General features: G+C 38.6%; 1 protein-coding gene across 2 annotated transcripts; it reads left to right on the top strand.

Annotated features, from left to right (window-relative positions):
- The first annotated feature begins 7 nt into the window (after positions 1 to 7).
- On the top strand, positions 8 to 24,985 carry TRAK2 (trafficking kinesin protein 2). 2 transcript variants are annotated; one of them, XM_030951900.1, is made up of 17 exons: positions 8 to 217; positions 5,971 to 6,288; positions 7,252 to 7,446; positions 11,056 to 11,109; positions 11,879 to 11,949; positions 12,623 to 12,739; positions 13,901 to 14,110; positions 14,489 to 14,567; positions 16,256 to 16,386; positions 16,591 to 16,665; positions 17,305 to 17,442; positions 18,204 to 18,283; positions 18,984 to 19,187; positions 19,320 to 19,618; positions 19,889 to 20,173; positions 20,399 to 20,498; positions 21,038 to 24,985. In XM_030951900.1, the coding sequence occupies exons 2-17, from the start codon at positions 6,252 to 6,254 to the stop codon at positions 21,714 to 21,716; spliced, it is 2,754 nt and encodes a 917-aa protein (XP_030807760.1). In that variant the 5' UTR covers positions 8 to 217; positions 5,971 to 6,251; the 3' UTR covers positions 21,717 to 24,985. The 2 variants fall into 2 exon arrangements, with proteins under 2 accessions (XP_030807760.1, XP_030807761.1); XM_030951901.1 differs by lacking the exon at positions 11,056 to 11,109.
- The last annotated feature ends 259 nt before the right edge of the window (positions 24,986 to 25,244 follow it).

The raw sequence follows: 25,244 nt of genomic DNA, 5'->3' as shown, positions 1-25,244 counted from the left end.
CCCCGCTCCCGGCCCCGCCGGGCCCAGCGGCGGGGGCCGCCCGCACCACGCGGCCCGGCGCATTGTGGGGCTCGTCACTGGCAGCGGCCCGCCGGGGGCTGTAGTTCTGGGCGGGAGCCGAGCGGAAGCCATCGGGGCCCTTCCTCAGTCGCCGCTGTGTTGCATGCGGGGCTGCGGCGGGAAGGAGCGGCGCCGGAGGGAGCGCAGCGTGGGCCGGGTAAGCGAGCACTCGGCGCCGGGCCGGCGCTGCTCTGCCGCCTCACGGGCGAGCGGCGCGCTCCGTGCCTCACACCCCTGCAGGGTTAACCCTCCCTCCTGCCGCCCGTGGGGCCGTTCCCCGGTGGGCCGCGGCACCACCCGGGCTGGAAGGTACGGCGGGCCGCGCCGGGCGTGCGGCGGCTTTCCTGAGGCCGGCTGGGGTCGGAGCGCGGGGCCCGAGCGTGAGGCGCTGTCCGGGGCTGGCCCCGCGGTCCCGGGGGGAGGAGGAATTCCGGCGCCCGTCCGGGTTGGCAGCTGACAGGACTCTTTTGGCGGTGGTGATGCTTTAATGTAGCGTAGCGCTGTGTTGAGCTCCGTCTGTTCAGTGTAAGCGGGGGCGGCGGTGCCCGCAGGCGGTGCCAGGGTGACCTTCAGCGGCCCGGGGTGCCCGTCACCGAGCGGGCTCCCTGCAGGGTCGTGTCACCGCGAACACCAGGCAGCCCTCGGTGACATCTTAGTTGTTGTCTTGCTTGTGTATGGAAGGCAAGGAAATTTTGGCTGCTAGCAACTTCTTAATCACATTGTTACATTTTTATTAGCCGATTAAACTGGAGTACCAATGTCTGTCAGTAAGTGTCGTTTACTCTGTCGTCCATGCTAGTGGTGAAGTGTATGTGGAGTGGCGTGCTCGTGTTTTTATCTTTAATGCAATCTTCAGCTGTTGCATAGGTGCCTATTTCTTGGTTGTGTTTCACAGTTACTGTTGACTTGATTATGACAGTCTGATGCAGATATTTGATATGCTAATAACTTAAGGCAACATTAGAAAGCAACAGTAGATTTTAGGTTTGTTTTTGGATACTTGTGTTCTTTCAAAAGATGTAGCTCTTAGTTAAAATAGGCAGAACTTCTTTTTAATTGCCTTTCTGACCCTGGAGCGAAGTTGAAAAAAAATTATTTTCATATACCTGATATTTTTCCACTCTAATGGCAGTGTGATTTTTAGAGCTGTATCTGTTTATCTGATTTCTGTTATGAGTATCTGAAAATGTAGTTTGAAGAGCATTGGAAAACCACACACTTTCCTGATGGTGTTTTGCCTCTAATAATAATGGTTTGCGGGCTTTTGGAATTAATATTGTGTAGTAGAAGTGCTGTCTTTCAGGAATGATAATTGTGGTTTGTTGATTAGTTTTCCAAGAAGCCACAAATAGAGCATTTTCACAGATATGGCTACAAAAAAGAAGGCGAAGTTTTTTTTTTTTGTTTGATTGTTAGTGATATTCTGATGACTGAGTCATATAGATAAGTTTGGTTAATTCTCATACAGAATTATGACTTAAAATGCTGAGCGCTGGATGGGGTGTAGGTCAAGGAACTGAAACTACTGTTTTGGGTGATCAGCCATGCATCAACTGAAACTGTTAGTGATTTCAGTTAAGTGTTATTCAAATTCCCTTCAAGTATACTTTATACAAAACAAGCTTGAGTTTTAAAAGAAGCTGATTGCAACCTTTATAATGAAATATTAGCAGGGAACTTAGCAGAGTGAGGCATTAGTACAAAGCCTCGAGCATTTATTGTATTTTATACTCTTAACAAACAAATAGGCAATTCATGATAGTTCTTGTTTCCTTTGAGACAACATAACTGGGTATATACATCATTTCTTCTGAAAAAAGAAAATTTGTGAGAAAAGATGCATACAGATAGCAATGTTTTGATTGTGCATTTACATAAAAAATTTAGGAATTAATTAAACATAGTGTGTGTCTTTAATGTAGGTAGCACTCATAATTTCAGACTAAGAGAGGCTTCAATTAGGCATTTGCTGTTTTTACATTGTACTAAGGGTGATAAAGACAACCTCCAAATGGGTAGGACTTAAATAAATCTTAACTGTCAAGCTGTGGTATTCAACAATATGTATGTATACCTGTACATAGAGCATATATACATGTATTTAACAGGTAGTGTTGCCACTTTGGAGAACATAAGCTGTTACAAATGACAAATAGAATAAGTGAGCCTGGTTTGGTGTAACAGTAGATAAAACAGGATGAGGGAATGTTGTGGCTGGCTTCATGATCCCCATGTGATTCATGATTCTCCAAGAGATGTTCTCCAGCTTCCCCTCTGAAGCCTTTCCCTCATCCCAGAAGAAAAACAACCCAGAAGATGGGGGCGGGATTATTTTGTTTGTTTTCTTAATTTCTTCTTATACCTTTTTTAATGATTGAAAGTCTGTTGCAGGGTTGTTTATGATTATTGCAGTTGGTTTTAGGATTATGTTGGCATACTCCTTTAAATATTTTTTTCCTTACATGAAAGAAACACAAGCACTAAATAGATTTCTGTAGGGATAATATTGGCTGAAAATAACAGGTGTTAGGCACACAGCAAATGTTGATTGTGATAGGCGATGTTTGTATTCACATAGATTTGTTTTTCAGTTGATAATCCTTTGTCCTTCATCTCCTACTTGGTGGTGGTGAAGAATTTGGCCTCTGCTTCTGAGCGCTGGTCCCAGGAATGTTTTGGCAGCAATTCAGTGTGGTCATGTTTGCTATAAGAATAGAACTGTTTCATTAACCTTGAGATGCAGAATATGTTGATTGCTATTAGCTGGCTTGACAGCATTCCAATTTTAGCATGGAAAAAAAGTACTGTGTTAATGACTTGAATCAATTTTTTAAATTGCATACTTACATGGCACTAAAATTTGGCATGTGAGAATAGTATGCTCATTTATTTGGCTTGCTTTTGGAAATAATGAATGTTGTCTTCTCTGTTAATCAAGTTAGAATCTTCTTTGTTGTTAGAATCTTGGTTAAAATTTTGTTTGTGTTACTTGTGACCTAATGTCTTGCGTCCTGGAATTGTACAGAGGAGCAGACCTAGTTTAGTCTTTCCGAGTACTTGTGAGGAGTCAGCTGCTTTCAACAAATTAAAAATAGCAGGAATAATTGTTTATTTATGTTGAAGTTTGGATATTGTCAATATAGATGCCGATATTTTGCATACATTTTTAATTTTGTGCACAAAGGAATAACACATACAATTGTCTGTGGTTTCCAGTTGTAAAGCAGATTTGAATTAGAGTTTCTCTAGTAGTAGGAGTAGAATGTCTTCAGAATTATATTCTATCTTGAGGTGCCCTTTCTGCATCCATCTGAAATTGCTCAAAGTGATACTTTTACAAAGACAAGAACAATTTTCAATGCTTTATTAACTATATTATCTTTTTCTAAGACTTTAGTCAGTATTGCTTTTTCAAGTTAATCTTCACTAGAGTCTTCTGACTCACTGAAGGAAAAATTGATAAAATCTCTTTAGAGCAACTTGGGCTGATTCAGAAGGTGCAGGAATAGTTTTGACTTCTACAAGAAGTGTACTATATGTACTCCAGGTTTTAGCTCACTGTTTGGAGCCAAATGGTAGCTGAAATGCTAGACACATATTGGGAAGTAAAATTTAATCTAGAGAGTACAGAAGCACTAAGATTGGGATAGGTGTGTATGTAAAATGTTGTCTGATATTTTCATCTCTCATGAACCTTCCTTGAAGAAAGCCCTCTGAGAGCACCACCCCTGCATATGGGTTATTCTCCAATATTTGAATTTCCCTTGTTTTTCCTGTGTTCAGTTAACTTGTTAGTAAAAGATGTGAACATAAATGGGAAATTGGCCTTTGAGGGAGTAGGGGAACAAAACTGATAAGAAGTAAATCAGTGTAGAATGAATATAGTAAATTGACAGTGGAAATAATCTTTATAAATAAAGATATAAATCAATACCTGAGACAGTTTTCTAGCTTCTCTTTTGGACATGTCTTTCTGCACGTTGGACAATTTTAATTTCTAGTCCATCTTTTTATAGCATGGTCATATATTTTAAAGCCACGTTATAAATTTTATGGGGTTTATTTAAATGTATTTAATCATAGTTTTGACTTGCAGGAGGAATCTGCAGTTAGGAAATAGTTTTATAGCTGCAGTGTAGAAGGGTCATGGAGTCACTTTCAGGGTGGAACTGCCCAGTGCTTGAATTTCTACAGAAGTTGCCCTATGGTACAGGAAACTAAAGCTATGAGAAGCACTGGGAATGCAAGCATTAACTTTTATGGTGTTTGCTTATGTAGTAAACTTCTCAAAGGTTTCCCAAATGACCTTGCCCTTTCAATTCAATAGCTTGGTGTTGGCCTGGTGCTCTAGAAAACATTTATCCAGATCACCTTTTTTTTCACCCCCTCTCTCTTTGGCTGAACTGAGATTGACCTGCTGCTAATAGTGTTTCTGCTTTGCACTGAGAAGAGAGATTAAAACCAATCTTGAGAAGTAGCAGCATTCATTTTTACATTTTTAAAAGTCAAAGGAAAAAGCCTGAGTTAGAGTTGTGAAGAAATTGTCCTATGCTGACCTTTGTCTAGCTGTATAGTGACTCTTCTTATTACAAAATAAAGTCATTTGCATGTGTGGATCTATAGCAGTCTTCTTAAAAGTCTTTTATTATGCTGTATTAAGTTGTTATAGAGAAGGGGATATGTATAGTTTATGCTTTTCAGCAATCCATTTAAAAAACAGCCTCTAGAAAATTTTCTTAAAGTGCTAGAAACATCTATACATTCAGATAGAAAATGTTGTTGAAATCTCAAGTTTTTTTATTAAGTGTTTAATATGCATAATAATTACAACTGATAAACAGGCTACATACATAAAGAAACTAATGACAAAACAAGAAGATACTGCACACAAGTATGAGCTGACCTTAATGGAAGAAAGTTCTTTTTTGGTCCCCTGCCAAAGTCTACGACCAGATGAACTGGCAGGCTCCAGGCTTGCTTTAAAAAGCTCCTGCACTGTCCATTTTAATCTTGTCAAATAAGAGGTCGCTACAGACAGCAAAACAAACCTCTGATTGTTGTGCTTGATGATTGGAGATCTCAGGGAAAGTGTTAAGAGCAAATTTTAAATTAATGAAGACTTTTAAGAGAATTTTATGTTAACTGAATGCCAAAGGAGGGAAAAGGACGCTTGTTTTCTCTTCAATTTTATACCTATCTGTCATCTAGAACTACTGTTTTATATGGAAGGTAATTCATCAGTCTTGGCAAAGGAAAAGTGTGTTTTTACTTCATTAAACTCTTCTGATAGCTTATCTGAATCAGTCACAGTAGTTTCATTTTCTGGTTTACCTGAGTTCCTCCTGAAGAGAAAACACAAATTTTATCACAATCTACAAAGTAAATGTGATAGGTCCAATTTTTAATTAACAGGCTCCTAAAGGAAAAGAGACTCAAGCAAACGGTTGTGTAAAACTTATATTTTTTAACAATAGGAATGTTAAGGGTGATGTTCTTAAAATCCTGCCTTTAGAATCCATCACTTTAAATAAATGTAGTGGCCTGAAGGAAATCTCTGTTTAGTTGGAGCTGCTGTCTGTTAGCATAAAAAGGAAATGCCTCATTTCAGTGAATGACCTGAATACACTAAATATTATATGAAAGAAGATGAATAGTACGGACAAAGAGATATTTGACCAAGTCCATGTTTAAGGTGAGATGTCTGCAGGGAGAAAACATATTTTAATGGTACCTTTTACATGTACTGTGTAAACTGGAAATAAAATGCTTGTTTGCCTTTTTTTTTTAATAATCAGTTATAGTACAGAGGGAAAATTCAGACTGAAAAAGCGAAAGTTACACCAATTTACCTGTCTCCCTTGAAAGAGTGAAATCTGTCAAACCTTGACATTCTCTTTGTTTTATATTTAGGTGATGGGTGAGCTGAGAAGCTGGTGAAGCTTACACGAAATACTTCTACTGATCAGTATCCCAGATGAAATAGGCATGTCCTAAGATGGCAGTAGATCTGGAGTTTGAACCAGCCTACAGAAGTGAGTTGATGCCAGATTTGTGAGTCTCTGTGGCTGGATGGCTCTCACTTACTCTGTCTCTAAACCAAAGGCATCTTTTTACCAAAGCAATGAAGGAATGGTGCACAACTTGATTACAGAATGCTCTTTCCAAGGAAGTGAGCTGTGAAGGAAGGACTCATGAGTTTTGATCCCAGGGGCTTGGACAGCATCCCTGGTAAGTTGAAGAATTACTATTACAAATCTTGAATGTGTCTAACATGTCATAAAGCACCAACCTGAAGACAACCTTATGTTTCACATTCTTTGTTCTGCTTATGTGATATTGCAGAGGAACAAAAACAGTGACATTAGACTCACATGTAAAGTCACTGCGCACTGTAAAATACTGTTTGTAAAATTCTTACTGTCAATAGTCATCATTGGTGTTTTTTCCATTGAAAGGTACTGCAGATAGCATTCATCCTGAGTGGAAATCTTACAAAGATACTCATTGCATACCACTGATATTTTACCAATTTAGTATTAATGTGGGATTTTTTGCAGTAATTGTGATGAGATTAAGGTACACACACAACATAGATTGTGTGTACCTTAATCTCGTCACAATTACTGTGTGACAATCCAAGTACCATAAACTTGGATCGCAGGGGGTTTAGTATCATGTTTCTCAGAGTCTGATTCCATAAGGATTATAATGAAATTTTATACTTGTTCCCTGATTTCAAAGCAGTATTCAGATTTTGCTTACTTTTAAGATTGTTTACATCTATGTTCATTATCAAACCAATGCATAAAACAGAAAAACAAGAAAAATGTGAGTTTCCTTCAGAAAAGGGAAGTGTAACAGCTATGAAAAGTCCATGAGACTTTAGCTGGTAAAATGTGGGTTTGTGTTTTAGCTCAATGAAGAGGCAAAGATAGAAATTCAAACTTATTACATACATTATATTCAGGAAGTTGGAGGGACACAGTATACCATCTTTTCAGGAAGTTTTGGGATCAGCTGGGGGTGAGGAACTTACAAATATTGCACTATAAATCAAGAATAATTATTTCCAAATCTACCAAAGATTTATGAAGTTTTTTATAGTACATAAACTGTATAGTACTGTAGCAACACTATTAAATTTTACATCTATTTAACAGTGCACTATTACTGACATTTCCTCTCTTTCAGATGGGTGCTCCAGTGAGGACCTTCCTGAGGTGGAGCTGGTGGACATGCTGGAAGAACAGCTGCCAGATTACAAGTTACGGGTGGACTCTCTGTACCTGTATGAGAATGCAGACTGGATTCAGCCCGTGGCTGGCCACGGCCGGCTGCCGGAGGTGGCTTCTCCAGCTCGTGAGGAGGACTCCTTCCGTTACATGAGTGAGTTGGGAGTTATTGCCCCAAATACTGGAGTTAAACAGTTACTGTTAATATTAGGAAATGGTCAAATCTGAAAAACTTTGGACAGGTGGAAGAAAAGGCTGATTTCAGGGGACATGCTTGTGGTTCACACTGCAATTCTAATGGCTGACTTAGGATGTTTAATGACTGCCTGATCATCAGATTACACACTGAAGTAAGAATGGGAGCATGTGATAGTGAGAAAGAGGCAGGAACCTAGAACTGTGCTAGAAGAGATGTATACCTCATGCAAGAGGTACAAGTGTGAAGCAGTTCTGTTTTCAGGAATGTTGACAGCACTGTTGTTGATTTGGTGATGTTCCCCGGGTGTTTTGTGTCAGTAATGTTTGTGAAGTGCTGTCAGTGGTTTCTTCTGGAGATAGAAAAGGGATGAATGGCAGATGGATGGGTACTAGATCAGTGTTGATCACTGCCTTCCAGTTCTGAAAATACTAAGTAACTTACTCCTAAACCTATCAAATGATAAAGAGGCAAATGGACAGCTTCAGTCACATGAAGAAACCTGTAATATGTTAAAAAGCAAGTGAATAGGAAGTTGCCAAAATAATTGAACACTCAATTGCCTGTAGTTTCTAAGTGTTTTCTTGTGGAGAGAATGCATTGTAATCTCTTCAGAGAAATGGGGAAATGCTGTTTCCTCCATATATTGGAACTATTGGAACAAACCACAGAGAAGAGTGAACTTGTTATTTATATACAATCTGTAACGATTACCTCTTCCTTGTACATACCACCTCTAAAAGGTTTTTTTTTTGTCATTGTTCTTCATAGTTTAAACTTCCCAAGGGTGCATAGCAAAGGAATAACAAAGATTAAAATATCACCTCCCAAGAATGCAGTACTCAACAGTTTAGAGTGACCTTGTTGTGAGTTGATCTTGAAGGCTTTGAACTCTTAACTGTCGAAAGTAATTGGAAAGCCTCTTAATGTTTATTGCTCAGACTGTTTCTGATACTAATATTGAAGCATAAATGATTTTATAGTCGAGTGCATGCTTTTGTAGTTCACTGGAAGCAGCTGTGTGGTTGGAGGGGTGTGTACTTGTCTCTCAGTGTTAATTATAAGGAGGTGGGATCAGAGTCTCATCATGCCTGACATGAAACACGGCTCTGCCGAGGCTTTCGGCTCAGCGCCTCACCTGCATGCTGAAGCGCAGGGCTCCAAAGGACCTTCAGTCAGGGTGAGCTTGCATTTTCAGCCTGCAGGAGAGGGAGGGGTTTTATCAACAAAGTTTTCATGAAGACTGTTGTGTATTATTTGGCTGTCAAGGCACTGCAGAAAGGGTTGTCTTCCTAGTTCTCCTAGAGGGAAGTTCTTTTCAAATAGAGAAGGTGTCCTCTGAAAACAGTAAATTGCTTGTAGAAGTTTTTTAAGCAGTTTTAAGCTATTAATGTTTTCTTGTAACAATGACTGAAATTGAATTAAAAGATAGCTGTTAAGCATAACATATAAAACTAATTCTTGTATCATTTAAGAACACTTTTGTAACTGCTGAGTCATGTAAACTCAACATAAATATGGGTTATGGTTCACCTAGAAATTGTCCCGACCTTGGTTACACTTGAAATCATAGTAGCTTTTTTGAGACTAGTAACCTACAGGGGCATACTGTGAGAGTCCCAGACAAATACAGATATAAATCAAATTCTAGTTATAATTATTGTTGAATAACTTGTTAGGTGAAATTTTAATCTTTCTTTGTTGCCTGGAATTGGGAATAAATGTGACATGAAGCATGACATGGGGTTTTAGCTGTGTATCTTCTTCCCCCTTTATATATGTATGGAAACATTTTTATAACTTTTTCCGAGAGAGAATGCTAAATATATTGTTTGAGTGAATTTGTTGTTGAGAAGAAAGCCCCAAAACAACGCAGTAGTTACTGCACTTGAGCTCCTCCTCTTTTTATGGCTGCTACTGCCTATAAGAAGGTCTGTCAGCTGGGTTCACATTGGCAATGTTTTCAGTGAGGTGGAAGAATATCTTCTGCTTCAACTGTGCTAGCATAAGAAATCCTGAATTACGAAAGATCTCTCTTTGGAACTACTTTGTATGTGTGAATAAAGGGTCATGGCACAACATAACAAGATTTGTAACCAAAATGAAGAATTAATTGCAACTTTCACTTGGCAAGGTGAGTATTGCACATGCATGTATTCTCAAGAGAGAATTCTAATAAACTGTGTATAGTTTTGATCCTGTACTGAGAGAAAACACAGAAATTAATATAGACCTAAGTTTTAAACCTGTTGGTTCTGTGATTTTAGTTATCGGAGTAAAGATATTTGCTCTTGATTTTAGGAACTTACCTACCTGAGTAACCTTGGGATTAGTATGGAATTAGTGTAAATTTTTATTAGAGGGACTGGATAGAAACTTATAACTTGAAATCACCTGCTAAGAACAGTTACCGCAGGATAGCTGGCTATAATATTCTGCCTGTAATGGCTGTAACTTAGTTATATATGTGCAGTTAATTTTCCAAATACTAATAAGCTAGATGAGTTCAGAATCCCCCCTTTCAGCAGCCACCATCAGCAACCAAGTAGTACAGTAAAATTGTCCTCCAAATGCATTTTATGCTACTGATAGATACATACTTAAAATTTAGTAGAGAGTTTCTTTTTTCCCTGCTTAGAAATACAATTAGTATTAAAATTAGTAAGTGACAGTTCTTTAAGTTCAAAGCTCCTGCATGCTTAAACAGTATGTGTTGGCTTTTTATGCTTATTGATCTACTTGATGAAAAGCATTTGGTTTGTTATTTTGATATATTTTTCTTTTAAACTTTTAGAGAAACAGTAAAACTTCTCCTTCTGTGTTGTTCTTCCTGTTCTCCTGTCTTTCAAAATTACAAAAATGTTCCTTTTGTTACTAAAATGCAACTTGAATTTGATCTTAGTATAGCTGTAGTGTTATGCTTTAAAAGGTTAACTGTGGGTATTATGTATGTAAAGGGTATAGACAGCTTATATAACATATGCAATAAAGTTAGTGTGCCCTTTAGCTTGGCACTTTACTATCTCATAACTGAGTCTGCAGTCCTCAACAAAACAAAGAAAAGAACTGATAAGCAATACCACTGTGTATTCAGAGTAAGAATGAGGTTTAAACAAGGTGAAAGAGTGAAGGAAATATTGAGATCAAATCTATAGTAATCTCATTTTGCAGTTCAGTGATGATGGAATTAATTTTGAAAAAGTTTAACTTAAATGGTCAGTTGAAGCTGCTACTTCTGTAATTCTTAAATTTATATTGCTGCCTTCTTCACTTCAATGATCCTGGCTTCATAAAGCAAAAATAGCAGATTGCTGTTGAGCTTAGCACAAACATTCATCACATGATAGAGAGATATATAATTCTGCTTCTGAAGAATATTACTTTTAAATGGTTCCCTAAAAGGCCTTAGAAAGTGTTAATAGTGAAAAAACTATGTTTGCACATGCATTTATTTTTTGATTGCAGTAGATGCATGGCAGAAAATTACCTATTTCCTTACATTTTAATTGTTTCTCTCCTTTGTTCTCTTTTTTCCCTCTCTATATCTTTCATTATCTGTCACTCTAGCTCTTATTGAACTTCCTTCCTCCTCCTTGGATGGATCTCACAAATTTGCACAAGGTAATTAAGATGCCTTTGTTACTACAATCTTTTTATCAGGACACTAACTAGAGCAGACCAACGCTTTGCAGTTCTAGCACTGTGTTTTGTTCAGAGGTGTCACAATTTTTCATTTGCTTTGCTTATTCTTCACTCAGTCTTGTTTTTCCAATCTACTGTTTCTCAGTTTTTTAATAGTTTTGCAAACTCTTCAAACATTGGAATCACTTGATTACTAAGATAGCATTTACTGCTACATCTAAAACCCAGACATACATTATCTCATTTCTTCTTAATTGTTTCCAAGATGGTCAAGCCCTAAATAAATGCATTTTCGTGACTTGTCTCAGGGGTCTCCATACTTCCTGTGTACAGCTGTCACACAGCCTAGTGGGAATTTTGCTTCAGGGTTAAAGTATGTGTTTAACTATATTTGGATATTCTCCAATATACTCCTCCTTCTCTTCCCAGCAGGCTGGAGGATTTAATTGCTTAGCTGTGTTCAAAAAATTGCTCTTAGGAGTTTTTCTAAATTTGAAAGATGTGTGAGCACCTCAAGTCTTAGTTAACATTGCTGAAAGGTGCAAATGTTCAATACCTCATTTATCAGTCTCCCAAATAAGTATTGTTTCACGTTTCTGAAATTGAAGATGCATTTTCCTAGCCTCTGCTAGCTTCGTCAGCCAAGTACTGTATTTGTATATAAACAACATCCTCTGAGTTCAGCTCTCCCACTTCCCACAATCTTCTTGTCTTCCCTTCAATAAAATAAGCATGTTTGTCTCTCCAGTTCTTGGCACAGATAATGTGGAGCAGAAAGACTACGGTGAAGCTGACATGGTCAAACGTCTGTTAGCTGAGGTATGCTTGTCTCTGCTGTGTTAATGCAGTTGAGGGAGTGTATTTGAGGCAGGATTTTATTCAGCTGCTGACCATTTTGGTTCAGTTATCTTCAAGAGCTGCTTATCAAACACATGGGTAATGAGAAGCTGCCCATTTGCTTGCACCACCTCAGAAACAAAATGTAACAAAACTATGGGCACCCATGAAGCCACTGAGTATAAGAAAGAAGCAGCTTTCTTCTGATTTCCTGGTGCTCCTCTGCTTCTACCCTTTCACCACTGTTTAAGCTGAGCAGTCTGTTCTGGAGAAGGTGTCACTGGGAAGGCCACAGACCTAAGTGTGATTTTTGTGTGTGTGTGTGTGTGTGTGTGTGTGTGTGTGATGCAACAGAGCCCACATAATCTTTGTACTCAGCACAAAACCCAGAACTGTCCCTGGGTTTGGTGCTTTCCCCTCGTGTTACTGCAAATGACTGTGGAAGAAAATATGCTGTATCAAAAAACACAGTTATGGATGTGTTCTGGATCCAAGTGATGAAGCATTAATAATTTTCTAACAGTGTTGATCCATTTGAGAGGGAAGGGAGATCTCAGAGCTGATGCATTGAGCAATATCTAGGAGAATCTAAAGCTACTCTGAACTTAAACCTTACATGATCAAAAGGAAACTTTTTTTCTCATTTTGTGAGCAGAAGGATCGGGACCTGGAACTGGCAGCACGAATTGGACAAGCCCTCCTTAAGCGCAACCATCTGTTGATGGAGCAGAATGAAGCACTGGAGGAACAGTTAGGACAAACTCTAGACAGAGTAAGTACTTGCTTTTCTTTCTTTTTTTCCTTTATTTAGTTTTTTTTTCCTTTTTTTTTTCTCTCATTTTTTTCCCATTTATGATGGTGGTAAAAGGATTAAGAGAAATATATCATTTTGGGGTGATTGGTGCTCTTGGACTACAGAAGTGTGCTTAGATGTCATTCTCCTAATCATTGTTAAATCACATTTTGCAGTCCAGGAATTGAATATGAAGACAACATATTGTAATTACTGAGAAATTATGAGAATGTTAGATATCATTAGGGTATATCAGACCATAAATCTGATTTCCCACCATTCAACTAAAAATGGACTGATATAAGTCAAAATAAGAGATTGGTATCTGACATGAGCTGCTACATAACTTCACAGGTGAGGAAACAGACAGAAAGTGAGCTGGTTAATGGGGTGCTTACACGAAGAGTAAACACATTAATAAAATGTAATGAAAAGTGAATTCTGATCAAGATCTTCACTCCATCTCTTCCTGTAAGAACAAATTCTTGATCTAGCCTTTCTTTGTTGTTTTTTTTTTTCTTAAAGAAAGAATTAAATAGTTGACAAATAACTCTGTGGTCAAGAGATGTAGTGTGAGCTACAGTGAAATTGATTTAGCTGCTTGTATAAAACAGTGTGCTGGTGACAAGGATGTGCTCATAATCAGCTGTAGGATTGCATAAACTTAGGTATTCGTATAAAAATGTAGATAAGCAAAATAGATTTTATCTAAATGAGATCTATCTCTTCTTTTGTTTTTAATTGTCCTATGGGTCATTTAATGTGCAGACTGGAAGGTACCACTCTGTACATGTAAATAGTTGTCTCTCAATCCTTTTCTCCAGGAACTCAACAATTCAGAGTAATGGTCATAATCAAAATGATAGCTGGCATATTAAAATGAAATAATGTATGAGACAGCTGGAAAATGATTTTGCAGTAAACTATTTTAAAAGTAGGTTCTGTTGTTCATTTTTGTGGTGTCTTGAATTTTCTGTCTCCCTTGCTGTGGTAAAATTACAATTTTGTGAACTTCCTGTAAACAAATGGAGGTGTGAGCTATTCAGGAGCAGTGATGTTCCAGAGGCTGCATAAATAACACGGTATGATATTGTGTATGTAAAGTGTATTTCACATGATGGTGATCCTCACTTGTCCTAGGTTAACCAGCTGCAGCATGAGCTGGCAAAGAAGGATGACCTGCTGCGCATCGTTTCCATCGCTTCTGAGGAGAGCGAGACGGATTCCAGCTGTTCCACACCACTGCGTTTCAACGAGTCTTTCACTGTGTGCCATGACCCATTGCAGCTGGATGTCCTGCAGGATAAACTGAGAGAGCTGGAGGAGGAGAACCTGGCTCTGAGATCCAAGGTACATCCAACTGACAGCATGTGCTGTGTGTGAAACAAATAATCAGGGTGTTCTAAATCCAGCAGCAGGGTTTCTCTTGAAGCACATGGCTGTTTTGTGTCACTGTATGCAAATAATTCCTGACCACTTTCCCAAATTATGTCTTTTTGCAACAATTTTTTTATTAGAGACGAGAGATCAGGCTTTGTTCATGTGTCTATCTGTCTTTCACATGAAACATCTGTAAAATTCTGGGAAACAGGTTATGGTGGAAAACACAGTTGCATAGAGTTTTTAAAGAGAGGGGAGACTCTTCAGTTGCAAGAATTTTAGATGTAAAATTGATAACATTATAGATAAACTGAAATTGTTATTGATGAATGAATAATTTTCTCAAAGGCTTGCCATCTGAAGTCAGAAACCATTACATATGAAGAGAAGGAGCAACAGCTGGTCAATGACTGTGTCAAAGAACTCCGTGAGTATCCAGGCTGTATTTTGCAATGGCAGGATGGTGGGTGAAATACCTGGTGCCTACACCTTCTTAGTTAATCCTGAATCCAAAAATGGGCTTCAGTAATTCATGCCAATCATTGAAGTCTTGCCCTTTGCCCAAGTGGAAGGTTGTTTCTGTATTTCATCAGGTTTTTCTGGCGTTCAAATTCAGCTGTGTGTGTCATGTTTAGAAGGGAAAAATGAATATAAAAGGTGATGTCCATAACTTTCTAAACTGAAGCCTACAGACATTAGAAAATCAACAAAATATTCTCCTTGTATATTCAGTACACTTGACACTGAAACAGGTCAATGTATAGATCTTAAAACTATGAACATATTAGTTTTAGAATATATGTTATGAACCAAAGCATTTAAATTAGCAAGTGGCTTAATTTGTCTAGAGCAGTTGTTTGTATTTGCTTTGGGGACTGCTTATTTGCAAAGAATTGCAGCTGCTCTTACATAAATGCTAAGTATTCTGAAACAATAAATAAGAATACCTTGTTTTATCTGCAGTCATTTGATATGTACTACTTCCTTTGTGCATAATAACCTTAAATTATATGTAAGATTATTTTTTTCTCTACATCCCCCCATAAAGAAGACTGGGCTGCTGCTTTATTTTTCTTGTTACAGATGGCCCTAAAATACTATGAATTGATACTTAGTTGGTTAATTTACTCTGATCCCACTGAGAAAATATGCATCTTTTCAAATAGGAGTTAGTTCAAATATGCTCTCCTGTTTTCCTTCAGTGAGAATGTCTGTAAGTGCACTTTTTTATTCAATTCTATGGCATGAGTAGGCATGCTAGGTAATTTAGATTTACAGAAAAAATCTTCTCCTGAAGCTGTGTTGCCTACACCTTTAAAATTTGCATTTTCAGGAAAAAGGTATCTGACTGAGCTTAAATGCTCACAGGCCCATAAGCAGGGCGTTGTTCTGCAGTAAATGTGTTAGGTACAAGCACTAAAGTTGTAGTGTGACCTTTATGCTAGATTGATCAGACTTTCTTATGACTTTGCAATGCTTTCAGGGCAAGTGTACAAACAAGGCTAACTGCATAAAAATATTTCAGCTCTTGGAGTTGCTTTATCATCTCACTTTGTTAAGTCCTTGCTAAAAGGAAAAAAAAAAGAATCAGGGAATTGTATTCAGTGGATCTTTGGGGAATAGATAGCAACTAGGATCAAGAGTGTATGTTACAGTTGACAAGGTTTGAAAAAATGCCTTTGCTTACAATGGTAGTTAAACAAGATTAATTCAGAACCAGACTTTTCCAGCATATTCCAAGTCTGGCCTTGGTCATGTGTCGTTATGTCATTTGAAATTGTTTTATTGTGGTCATTTCACATACTGATTGTGTGTATTTCAGATTCTGCATGCTTAGTTCTTAATACATTATTACCTGCATTTGAAATTATCTCTTTTTCCTCCTTCTCCCCACTGTTAGTCTTTTCCTTATGGATGTTCTAAGGCATCTACTTTTCTGTATCATGAATTGATTTCCTAAGAGAATTGGTGGTTTTGCAGATTGTTGTTGACTTTCACTCATCCTTTCTGGGATTTAGGTTTGGCTTGGAGTTGTTTTTGGTTTGGGTTTTTTGGTTTTTTTTGGGTCTTTTTTGTGGGAGAAGGTCTTGACTAAGTTCCTTTTGTGTTTTGTAGGGCAAACAAATGCTCAGATTTCCAGGATAACAGAGGAGTTGTCAGAGAAGAGTGAGGAGGTGATTCGCTATCAGGAAGAGATCTCATCCCTTTTGTCCCAGATTGTTGATCTTCAGCATAAACTCAAAGAAGTAAGGGAATGCTGATAAAGTGTCTGTGTGTGCACAGGTGTGTGTGCAGCATGTGTGTGCCAGTGCTCACAGCAGGCAAAAATGGACTTGGCAAGCCACAGGGTTGTACTGGAAGAGAGTGGCTGTTCCAGGAAAGTCTGGCAGAGGATCAGTCTCTCAGGGAAATCAGCTGAGAAAATGATGAGCACCTTTTTGTGCTTTCAGAATGTGATTGAGAAGGAGGAGCTGAAACTTCACTTACAAGCCTCCAAAGATGCTCAGAGACAACTGACAGCAGAGGTACTTAAGACTTCTATAACATACATTTAGATAAATATTTGGGATAGAATACTGGAGAAAGAAAAAAGAGAGAGTGGGAACTACTGCTTTTTTAATTATGTAGGATTTTAATCTTTCATTGTGTTAAGTCATATGATTGGAGGGAAAGAATAATTATTTTACTTAACCCTACACAAATATTTGTGTAGTTCATAGGAGTATAAAAGGCAAGGAGTGTGTTTCAAATAGGGAGGCCTTACTATTCTTAGTTATGAGAAAAAGAGTGCCTCAGTGTGAATATTACTGATTGTATCAGCAGTACTGTGGCTCATTAGATTTTAAGGCAGTTCTCTTTTTTTGCTTCTTTTGCATCAGTAGTTAGTGTATTTGCATTTTTTCAATGTAATTTCCTTTGAATTTCATCATACTTTTTCCTCAAAAGAGGAAAAAGTATGATGAAATTCACTAAATTTGGTTTGTCAGTAAAACTGCTACGGGTGCTGTGCTGACTGTTGTCCATTCCAGTTGTGGGCATGTGCCCTGCAGCTGGAAGAATCTCACAGTGTCCAGTCAGCCATTCTAGGTTACTGTAGGAGTTCATTCAGTTTCACTCTGTCTTCTCTCTGAAGAGATCATGTGATGGCCTCTCTTCTCTTGCAGCTCCATGAGTTTCAGGATCGGAATGCAGAGTGTCTGGGCATGTTGCACGAGTCCCAGGAGGAAGTGAAGTTGCTGCGCAGCAGAGCCAGCTCTGCCGCTTGTCTCTGCCACTCGCAGTGCCGTGGAGCATTTCCTGTGGTAACCAACACCTCTAGTGTGGCACACACAGCTCTGGCACTGAGCAGCTCTAGCAGCACAACTGCTCTAGGAGCAGTTCCTTTGCAGGAACTGCAGCCAGAACTACTTTGTAGTAGGCAAAGGAGCTGATCTGTTGGTTTTTCAATTCTTCAGTGTGTACACTTGTGAGAAATTTAGGAAATTAGTTAGGAAACTAACTGTTCTCTTGACATACGGTGACACTGCAATTATTTTTCCTTTTTATATGCCATTTCTGTTTAATACGGGAATTGGCATGTTCTATAGCTTATGCTCAGTTGTGCTAGTGTCTTGTTTGATGTGAGTGTGAATTTTATAACTCAACAGTGTTTCTTTAAGAAACAGAGCATCTCACATACTCAAAATATCTGGGAATTCTTCAGGTTTTGGTTGGTTGTTCTGTGTGTACAGAATCACTCATGTACGCTTGTAAGAAGTGCTCTTAAAATTTGTAGCTTAACTAAAGCAACCAATATACAGAGTACATAAAGAAACACAAAGGAAAAGCAGATGTTGCTAAGGAAAACTGAACCCATCCTGGTTACACATGGGTGTAGTTATGGTGGAGAACTGTCCCACATGCCCTTCCTTCAGAGGCAGAAGGGTTTGTCCAAAGCATACTGATACTGGGCAAACAAATGCTGATTGTTAAAAGTAATTTTTACAGATACTTTCTGCTAAAATTGTCAGAAGGAAGACTTGAATCTAATTTGTCAACTCTTACGGTTTCCATTTTTCTCTAGGATTCCCTTGCAGCAGAAATTGAAGGGACAATGCGGAAGGAATTGAGTCAGGCTGATGAATCTGTTCTCTCCAAGCAAAAGTATGTTTTCAGGTCTCCATGTGCTATTTTGATATTTATCCATAGACTTGTATTAATTAAGGTGAAACTGATTTCTGGGACTCCATAAATGCATATACTCCCTCTATAATGTTTTCATTGTAAATAAAAAAAGGTTTGTAATATTTGGTAGTCTTTTCAATATTGAAACTTGCTATTCTTACTTGATTCTATGAAGAAGCTGGGAATTGATAAAAGGATGTTATTTCATTCTTTATTTGAGGCTTTTTGATCCAAATTCTCCGATGCAGAGTACTAGTTTTACCCCTTTTAATGCTTATAGAAAAATTGCTGGACAAATGACATTATGGCTGAAAGATACATAATAGTTTTCAAAACCCTGAAGACTGTTCTTGGATCTCATAATTCTGAGTAAGGAGTAATAAACTAAATATGTGTTTCTGAAAGCATATACAAATTAAATAAATAAAATATATACTTTTGAATAGGCTAAAGCAGTTATCAGTAGAGGTTCAGGTCTTTCAGGTAAAGAAGTGGTAATTCTGATACTTAATAGAGTAGATTTCCTGAAGACATGAATGTTTTAGGCAATCATGTTTTTCTGAACATCTTTTTAATGGGGTCTCCACAGACTTTTCAAACTTTGGTTTTCAGACATTTTTTCTTTATTATATCTTTTTTGCTTCTGAAAACCATGTTTGTTTGTTTGTCTTTTCCACAGGGATCAACAGAAGCGAGTGTTTGACACTGTCAAGGTTGCTAATATCATCCGTAGCCGCTCCCCGTCCTTTCCTGCCCCGTTGCCAATCCCTGGATCAAATCGCTCGAGTGCTGTTATGACAGCAAAGCCCTTCCAGTCTGGTGTGCACCACCTGGAGAGCCACGCACGGATGGTCCCAGGGAGCAGCTCTGAGAAGAATTTAAAGTAGGAAGCACAGCCTGTTACCTTCTTCTGAAAAGAATTGAAAACTAAACCCAGACTGGACTTGTGCTGTGTAATAGAAAAATAGTTTATTTGGTGGGCTTAATATCTGTTATTATTTGATGTTTCTCACAGAGACACTCACAGTCCTGGCCAGCCGGGAACCCCTGGAGACAATGACCTGGTCACAGCTCTGCATAGACTCTCCCTGCGTCGTCAGAACTACCTGTGTGAGAAGCAGTTCTTCGAGGAGGAGTGGGACCGAAAAATGCATTTGCTGGCTGAGCAGAAAGAAGAGGCTAGTGGCTGCAGTACACCAACAGAAAGCTCCTTTTCCCCAAGTACAAACTCAGAATTCACGGATCTCTCTGCCAGCTCTAGTAATCTCCGTGTTCTCCTACCAGAGAAGTTGCAAATTGTCAAACCCATTGAAGGTAAGAGGATGATCTTCCTTCTGTCATTAGCAGAAAAGGATTTTATATTTACCAGCTGAATCATTGTGTGTATAGCTAGGTGTGATATGCAGTAACAGGAAGCAGTAGTATTTGGTGGGCTCCAAGCCAGTGTTAGGCTGCTTCCTCACTGGACGGCATTGCCCACAGTGTGGGCACCAGCCAGCTGCGCTTGGTTTTATAATGCATTCTTGTAACTTCATACAGTAGTAGGTAATGACTCTCTGAATCTCTTCTCTTTTCTCACACCAGGATCTCAGACCCTTTTTCATTGGCAGCAGCTTGCTCGACCCAACCTCGGCACCATTCTTGACCCGAGACCCGGTGTTGTTACTAAAGGCTTTACCCCTCTGTCTGATGATACCGCATCTGTGCACCACATCTCTGACCTGGAGGAAGATGATGAGGAAGAGGGTGAAGGAGGTATAACATTTCAAGCACAACAGTCCTTCCCAGAGGAAAAGAAATGTGCATTGGCAAAGCCAGTGGCAGGGATTTTCCTGCCGCCTATTACTTCAGCAGCAGTACCACTCACTGGTAAGAAGCATGGTTAGTGTTTCTTCCTGCGTCTATTTAGCAGTGTCCTTTTCTCTATGGAAAGTATTTGATTGTGTGGTAATGCTGTCTTTTCTGTTCTTGTTCTTTACTTCAAAAAAGAGGACTCAAAAAATTAATGGTGATAATAACATTGTCTTAAACTTTGATTCATTCTTGTATGTCTTTATTTTTACCCTTAATGGATGTAAATTCTTCACATTGCAGCCTCAAATCCAGGGAAGTGTCTGTCTTCAACAAATTCCACATTTACCTTCACTACCTGTAGGATCCTTCACCCATCTGATGTCACTCAAGTTACTCCCAGGTATGAGGACTGCTAATATTGCGAATGCTGCTGCATGGGATTAAACAGTTACTTTCTGGCTTTTGATACCAGTTTTAAAAATACTAAGGCAGTTAGGCAACATATAGGATGCTACTAATAAAAATAGTTGTAATTATGAAGGAAAACTTGGAATTCTCTGGAGTGAGAGTTAAAACAAGTTAAGGTAACTTCAGTTAAATTTTAACTCTTAAGTAGCAGTTGCCTTGTATCATACAGCTGTTGGGGAAAAAAAGATTCCATGGTGATTTATTTTCTGATTCTGTTATATTTTTTTTAATTAACTGTACAAGTATGTTAATATTCTAGCTAATAGAGTACAGGTGATCACAGAAGGTAAATTCATTGGTACTTCGCAGAAGTATACTCAGAAGAATAATTCTGAGTACTGAAGCTGTCACAGCTGATAGCAATAGTTAAGGTTTTTCTTGAGTCTTCTGTATACTAAAAGGCAAATGAAGAGCCGGTATAAAAATGTCTAATGTGTGTATCTTCTGTGTTTAATTTTTATTTTCTTTCAGCTCCATGGGTGCTTCATTTTCACTGGGGAATACTGGCAGCAGTACTGGAAACCCGGTAGTGAGCACTCCAGCCATTCCTTACAGACTAAGTATTGGAGAATTTCTCACCAACAGAAGAGACTCAACTACTACTTTCAGCAGCACAAGCAGCCTGGCTAAACTTTTGCAAGAACGAGGCATCTCTGCCAAGGTTTACGACAGCCCCATGTTAGAAAAACCGCCTTTGCTGCAGCCCTCCCGAACTCTTCCCATTCCTTCTACTCCTCCAAATTCTCCTTCGCGTTCACCTTGTCCTTCCCCACCTCTGTTTGAGCCTCGAGTGCATCACTCAGAGAATTTCCTGGCTTCTCGGCCAGCAGAAACGTTTTTGCAGGAAATGTATGGCCTAAAGCCGTCCCGGAACGTCCCGGACGTAGGCCAGCTGAAGATGAGCCTCGTGGACAGACTGAAGAGGCTGGGCATTGCCAGGGTGATCAAGACCCCTGAAACACAGGACCATGGCAAGAATCAGGGGCCAGAGGCTGGCTTGCAGAGGCAGGACTCAGCTGGGTTTTTAAATGCAGGTAGCAACTTAATGGCAGGACTGAGAAGAAACCAGAGTCTTCCAGCCATGATTGGAGCACTGGGAGCTCCTGTTTGCACACAGTCATCAAAAATGGGTATACTAAAGGAAGACTAAATGGCCTGAAAGGTGTTTGACTTAGAGCACAGTAAATAATTTGAGGGATGAACATCCAGTACAGGCATTGTTAGGTGTGTTACAGAAGCGTTGGAGAAGGCATGTGCACGTTACAATGTGGAAGAGACAAGCGTTGGGACCAAGGAGCAAAGGAACATTGCTTGGGTTTGAGGAAGAAGGTTTTTGTGGGAGATAGAAAGGTAAAACCAAAGCTTTATTTCAAGACCCCCTTCAGCATCTGGTCTTAACTTAGTCAGAAGTGAAGACTATTGTAGACATTTTCAGTGTTTTAACCCTTTAACCTGTATGTGTAGGCATTTTATTTTTTTCCATCATACACCCATAGTATTTACTAGTTGTTTGCAGTCAGACTACATAATTGAAATATAGTATTAAAATAACAATCAGTCTGACCAGCATTAGCAGCCCAGGTTCTTCTCTGTGGCAAACAAATATGAAAACTTTGATTTTTTTTTTCATTATTTTATTTTCCATTTCAGAAACTGTGCTCTTTTGAACTCCTCCTCACTTTGAGAAGCAGGGGAGAGAATCTTTAGCTCTGTGTAAGAAAGTAATACTTCAGTTTACAAACACAGGATTTACATTTTGAAAGAGTGCAATTGTGTTAGGTAGGTATTAACAGAAGTTAGTTTCTTTCCAGAGCTTGTGAACAAAGCACACAAAGAAATGTGCAATGAATAACAATTAAGAAGCAGAAAAGTGTGTACATCCAGCTAAGAAATCTTCCCAAAGTGTAGTGTGCATCTATTTAAATGAGGATAGTTTTGTGTGCACACACACACACACACACACACACACACACACAAATATCTCAGGCACATTTCAGCATTGCAAAAGGAAATAAACCCTAGGTGCTTGATTCAGGGTTTCTTTTTAGAAACTTAAATGGAGAGCATTTACTTCAAGGAATTGTTGGAAGTTTAGAAAACTGCATCTTGTCTTGCCAAGTACACATTCTGTATATTTGAGAGTTCTCAGTAAACTTTATGCCTTTCATTCAATTATTTCTCATTTCAAGTAGGATTTTGTTTAAAAGATTTCATAAAGAGCAACATTTGCCAGTCTCTATATAGAAACAGGAGGAAAAAAGGTAGTGTTCGTTGTAGCATTCTAATGAATATTGAAATCCAGTGATCAGTGAGGGAGTATGGTTCTGAACATAGCTGGGGCAGACTTTCCAACTCAAAAAAGAACTTAATTTTAGAAATCTGGTTTCTGAGTGTTAATTATAGAAATATTACTGCCCGTGCTGCTTTTTTGATTCCTTTCTGTCCAAGGTTCTAATCATAAGTGAACAATCTACAACAGATGTTTTGTGTAACTTAAGAAAAAGTTGTCTTTGCTAGTGACCTGAATAGAAACAGCTTCTTAGTCTTCATATAAATTTTCACTGTACCTATTGACATTATAAAATGATTTGTTTCCATACAATTAGATTAAGCAGTTAAGTTTACCTTGCCTGTTACCATAGCTGGCAGCTGTCTGGGGGTGTGGTGTGAAGCATCAGTGCAGTCTCACTGATTTGCATATGCCATTAGGCACAGTCTCCTTCATCAGCACCCTCGTTGCTGCAGGAGTAGGGCAGAAAAAGAAGCTTCTTAACCTTGTTTATAGGAAATTCGTAACGTGGCCTTTCTGATTTTACAGTTCTTTAGATCTTGTGATGATTTTTGATATTTTTGTTTTGTAAAAGGAAAAGGAGTAACCACTTCAAACTTGCACAGGGATTCTTAGCAGAAGCTTGTCTGTCAGCAGCGCACAGAAATATTCCGGAACTCCTGGAGTTGCCTTTTGCTCTCTAAGCAAAATCTTACACTTACAAAAGGTGAATTTTATTTAAAAGACTATATACGGGTTAATTTTGTTTTTTAAGTGAAAAATATTTAATTTTTTCATATAAGTATTTATGTTTGTATGTACTTAGCTGTGCATGGTATCTTGCCTAGCTACATAAGATAAGAGTGAAAGGAGGGAGTGCCATGTTGGTCTCCAGTGGCCTGGGACGGGTATGTCTGCAGTGTATCTCTAACTTGCAGGGAAATTAGTTAGCAAAAGCTTAGACAGTTTGGTACCAACAGAGAAGTGTGTAGCATGTCAAAAGTCCGTCCATTTTGTGTGTTTATTGTAGGAATACCTGAGTTACAGATAAATTTTTGAAGGTACTACACTGTGTTTCTAACCACTTCATAAGATAACTCCAGCCACTGGATCAGCAGAGTAGCAAATCAGCTAAGGCAGAATTCCTTTGGCAGACCATGGTTCAGGTAAAACTAATCTACAAGCATATAAATGAAATGCATGTGTCTCCTGGGGATGCTTTCCTATTCCATAGCCCAGCAATATAAACTGGTTCAGTTCAAACAATGCTGTGGATGTTATGAGGTCAGTTTGTTCTGTAGCTGAGGTGTATCATCAGATGCTTTACATAAGGCAAAAAGAAAATGGAAGAATCTCTATACCATGGTGTTCGTGTGTTTACCCAATTGGTTGATGCTGTGGTGCAGTGTTATTCAAATTCTGTTATGCATTTATGCCTTTGGATCATCATGCACAGTTTGGGTAACATGCCTGGCTTGCAGTAACAGGGAAAATTGATACTTCCTCCAAGTTTACCATTTTGTGCCAAAACCTAGAAGATAAACCTTTTTTTAACAACATGTGTTTCTGAGAACATTTTAGAAGTTGCCATGACTCTAGGAATTATTTGGCTTTTGTTGTCTCCCATAAGAGAGGTGAGAGGTGACAACCTTGCATGGCTGATATCCTGCACCAGATCTTTTGTTTGAGTAGAGGTAGACCTAGAAGGAATGGAGAATTACATTTTGGCAGGGTTCTGTTGTCTTGCAGGTTTGAGTCAAACACGGATGCTAGAAAGGACTTACCATGCTTGTGCAAGTTACAAGAGACAGAAGGGAATTCTTGTATTTACCTTATTCCAATTGTCTTAAAGCACAAACTTAAACCTTTCTAGTTTCACTGTTAGTTTTTAATAAACTCAGTGATACCTGCATGCTCAAAAATACCGGTGATCAAAGTTAAACATCTATGGCAGTCGAATAGCAACAGAGAGGGAAGGAAAATAATTGTGTTTGGGCTTCATTTGGCTGTTACATGAGGGGATTACACACAGTGTTTGAACAGTCTGGGATTTTCATGGTATTTTTTCCATCTGCTTTTTGCACTTACTGTTGTTTCATAGTGGAATGTAAATTTGATAATAAACATGTATAACATGCCATTTTTCAGTATATTGCTGATCTTCAGTGGTTTGTTCCAGATGCCATCTTCTCTACTACAGTGGTCTATAACAAACCTAAAATCAGACCTTTTTTGTGGCTAAAATTTATAGTGATTATTATACTGTTCACAAGCTTAGTGAAGTGAGTTGGTATCTGCAGAAAAGGTGGCTTTAGAAGCCAGTAAATTGACATAGACAGTATTTAAGTGTTGATATAGACAGTATTTAATTTATATAGACAGTATTTAAGTGTTGAGCCTCACTTTAAA

This window comes from Camarhynchus parvulus, chromosome 7 (assembly GCF_901933205.1).
Source record: "Camarhynchus parvulus chromosome 7, STF_HiC, whole genome shotgun sequence".
NCBI lineage: Eukaryota > Metazoa > Chordata > Aves > Passeriformes > Thraupidae > Camarhynchus > Camarhynchus parvulus.
Note: the sequence above shows the minus strand (reverse complement) of the source record. Positions and strands in the feature narration are given on the sequence as shown.

Coding starts and splice junctions, on each gene's coding strand:
- TRAK2 (XM_030951900.1), top strand. CDS start 6,252: ATGAGTTTTGATCCCAGGGGCTTGGACAGCATCCCTG. Junction 17,443..18,203: donor GCCGTGGAGCATTTCCTGTG/GTAACCAACACC, acceptor ATTTTTCTCTAG/GATTCCCTTGCAGCAGAAAT. Junction 18,284..18,983: donor TCTGTTCTCTCCAAGCAAAA/GTATGTTTTCAG, acceptor TCTTTTCCACAG/GGATCAACAGAAGCGAGTGT.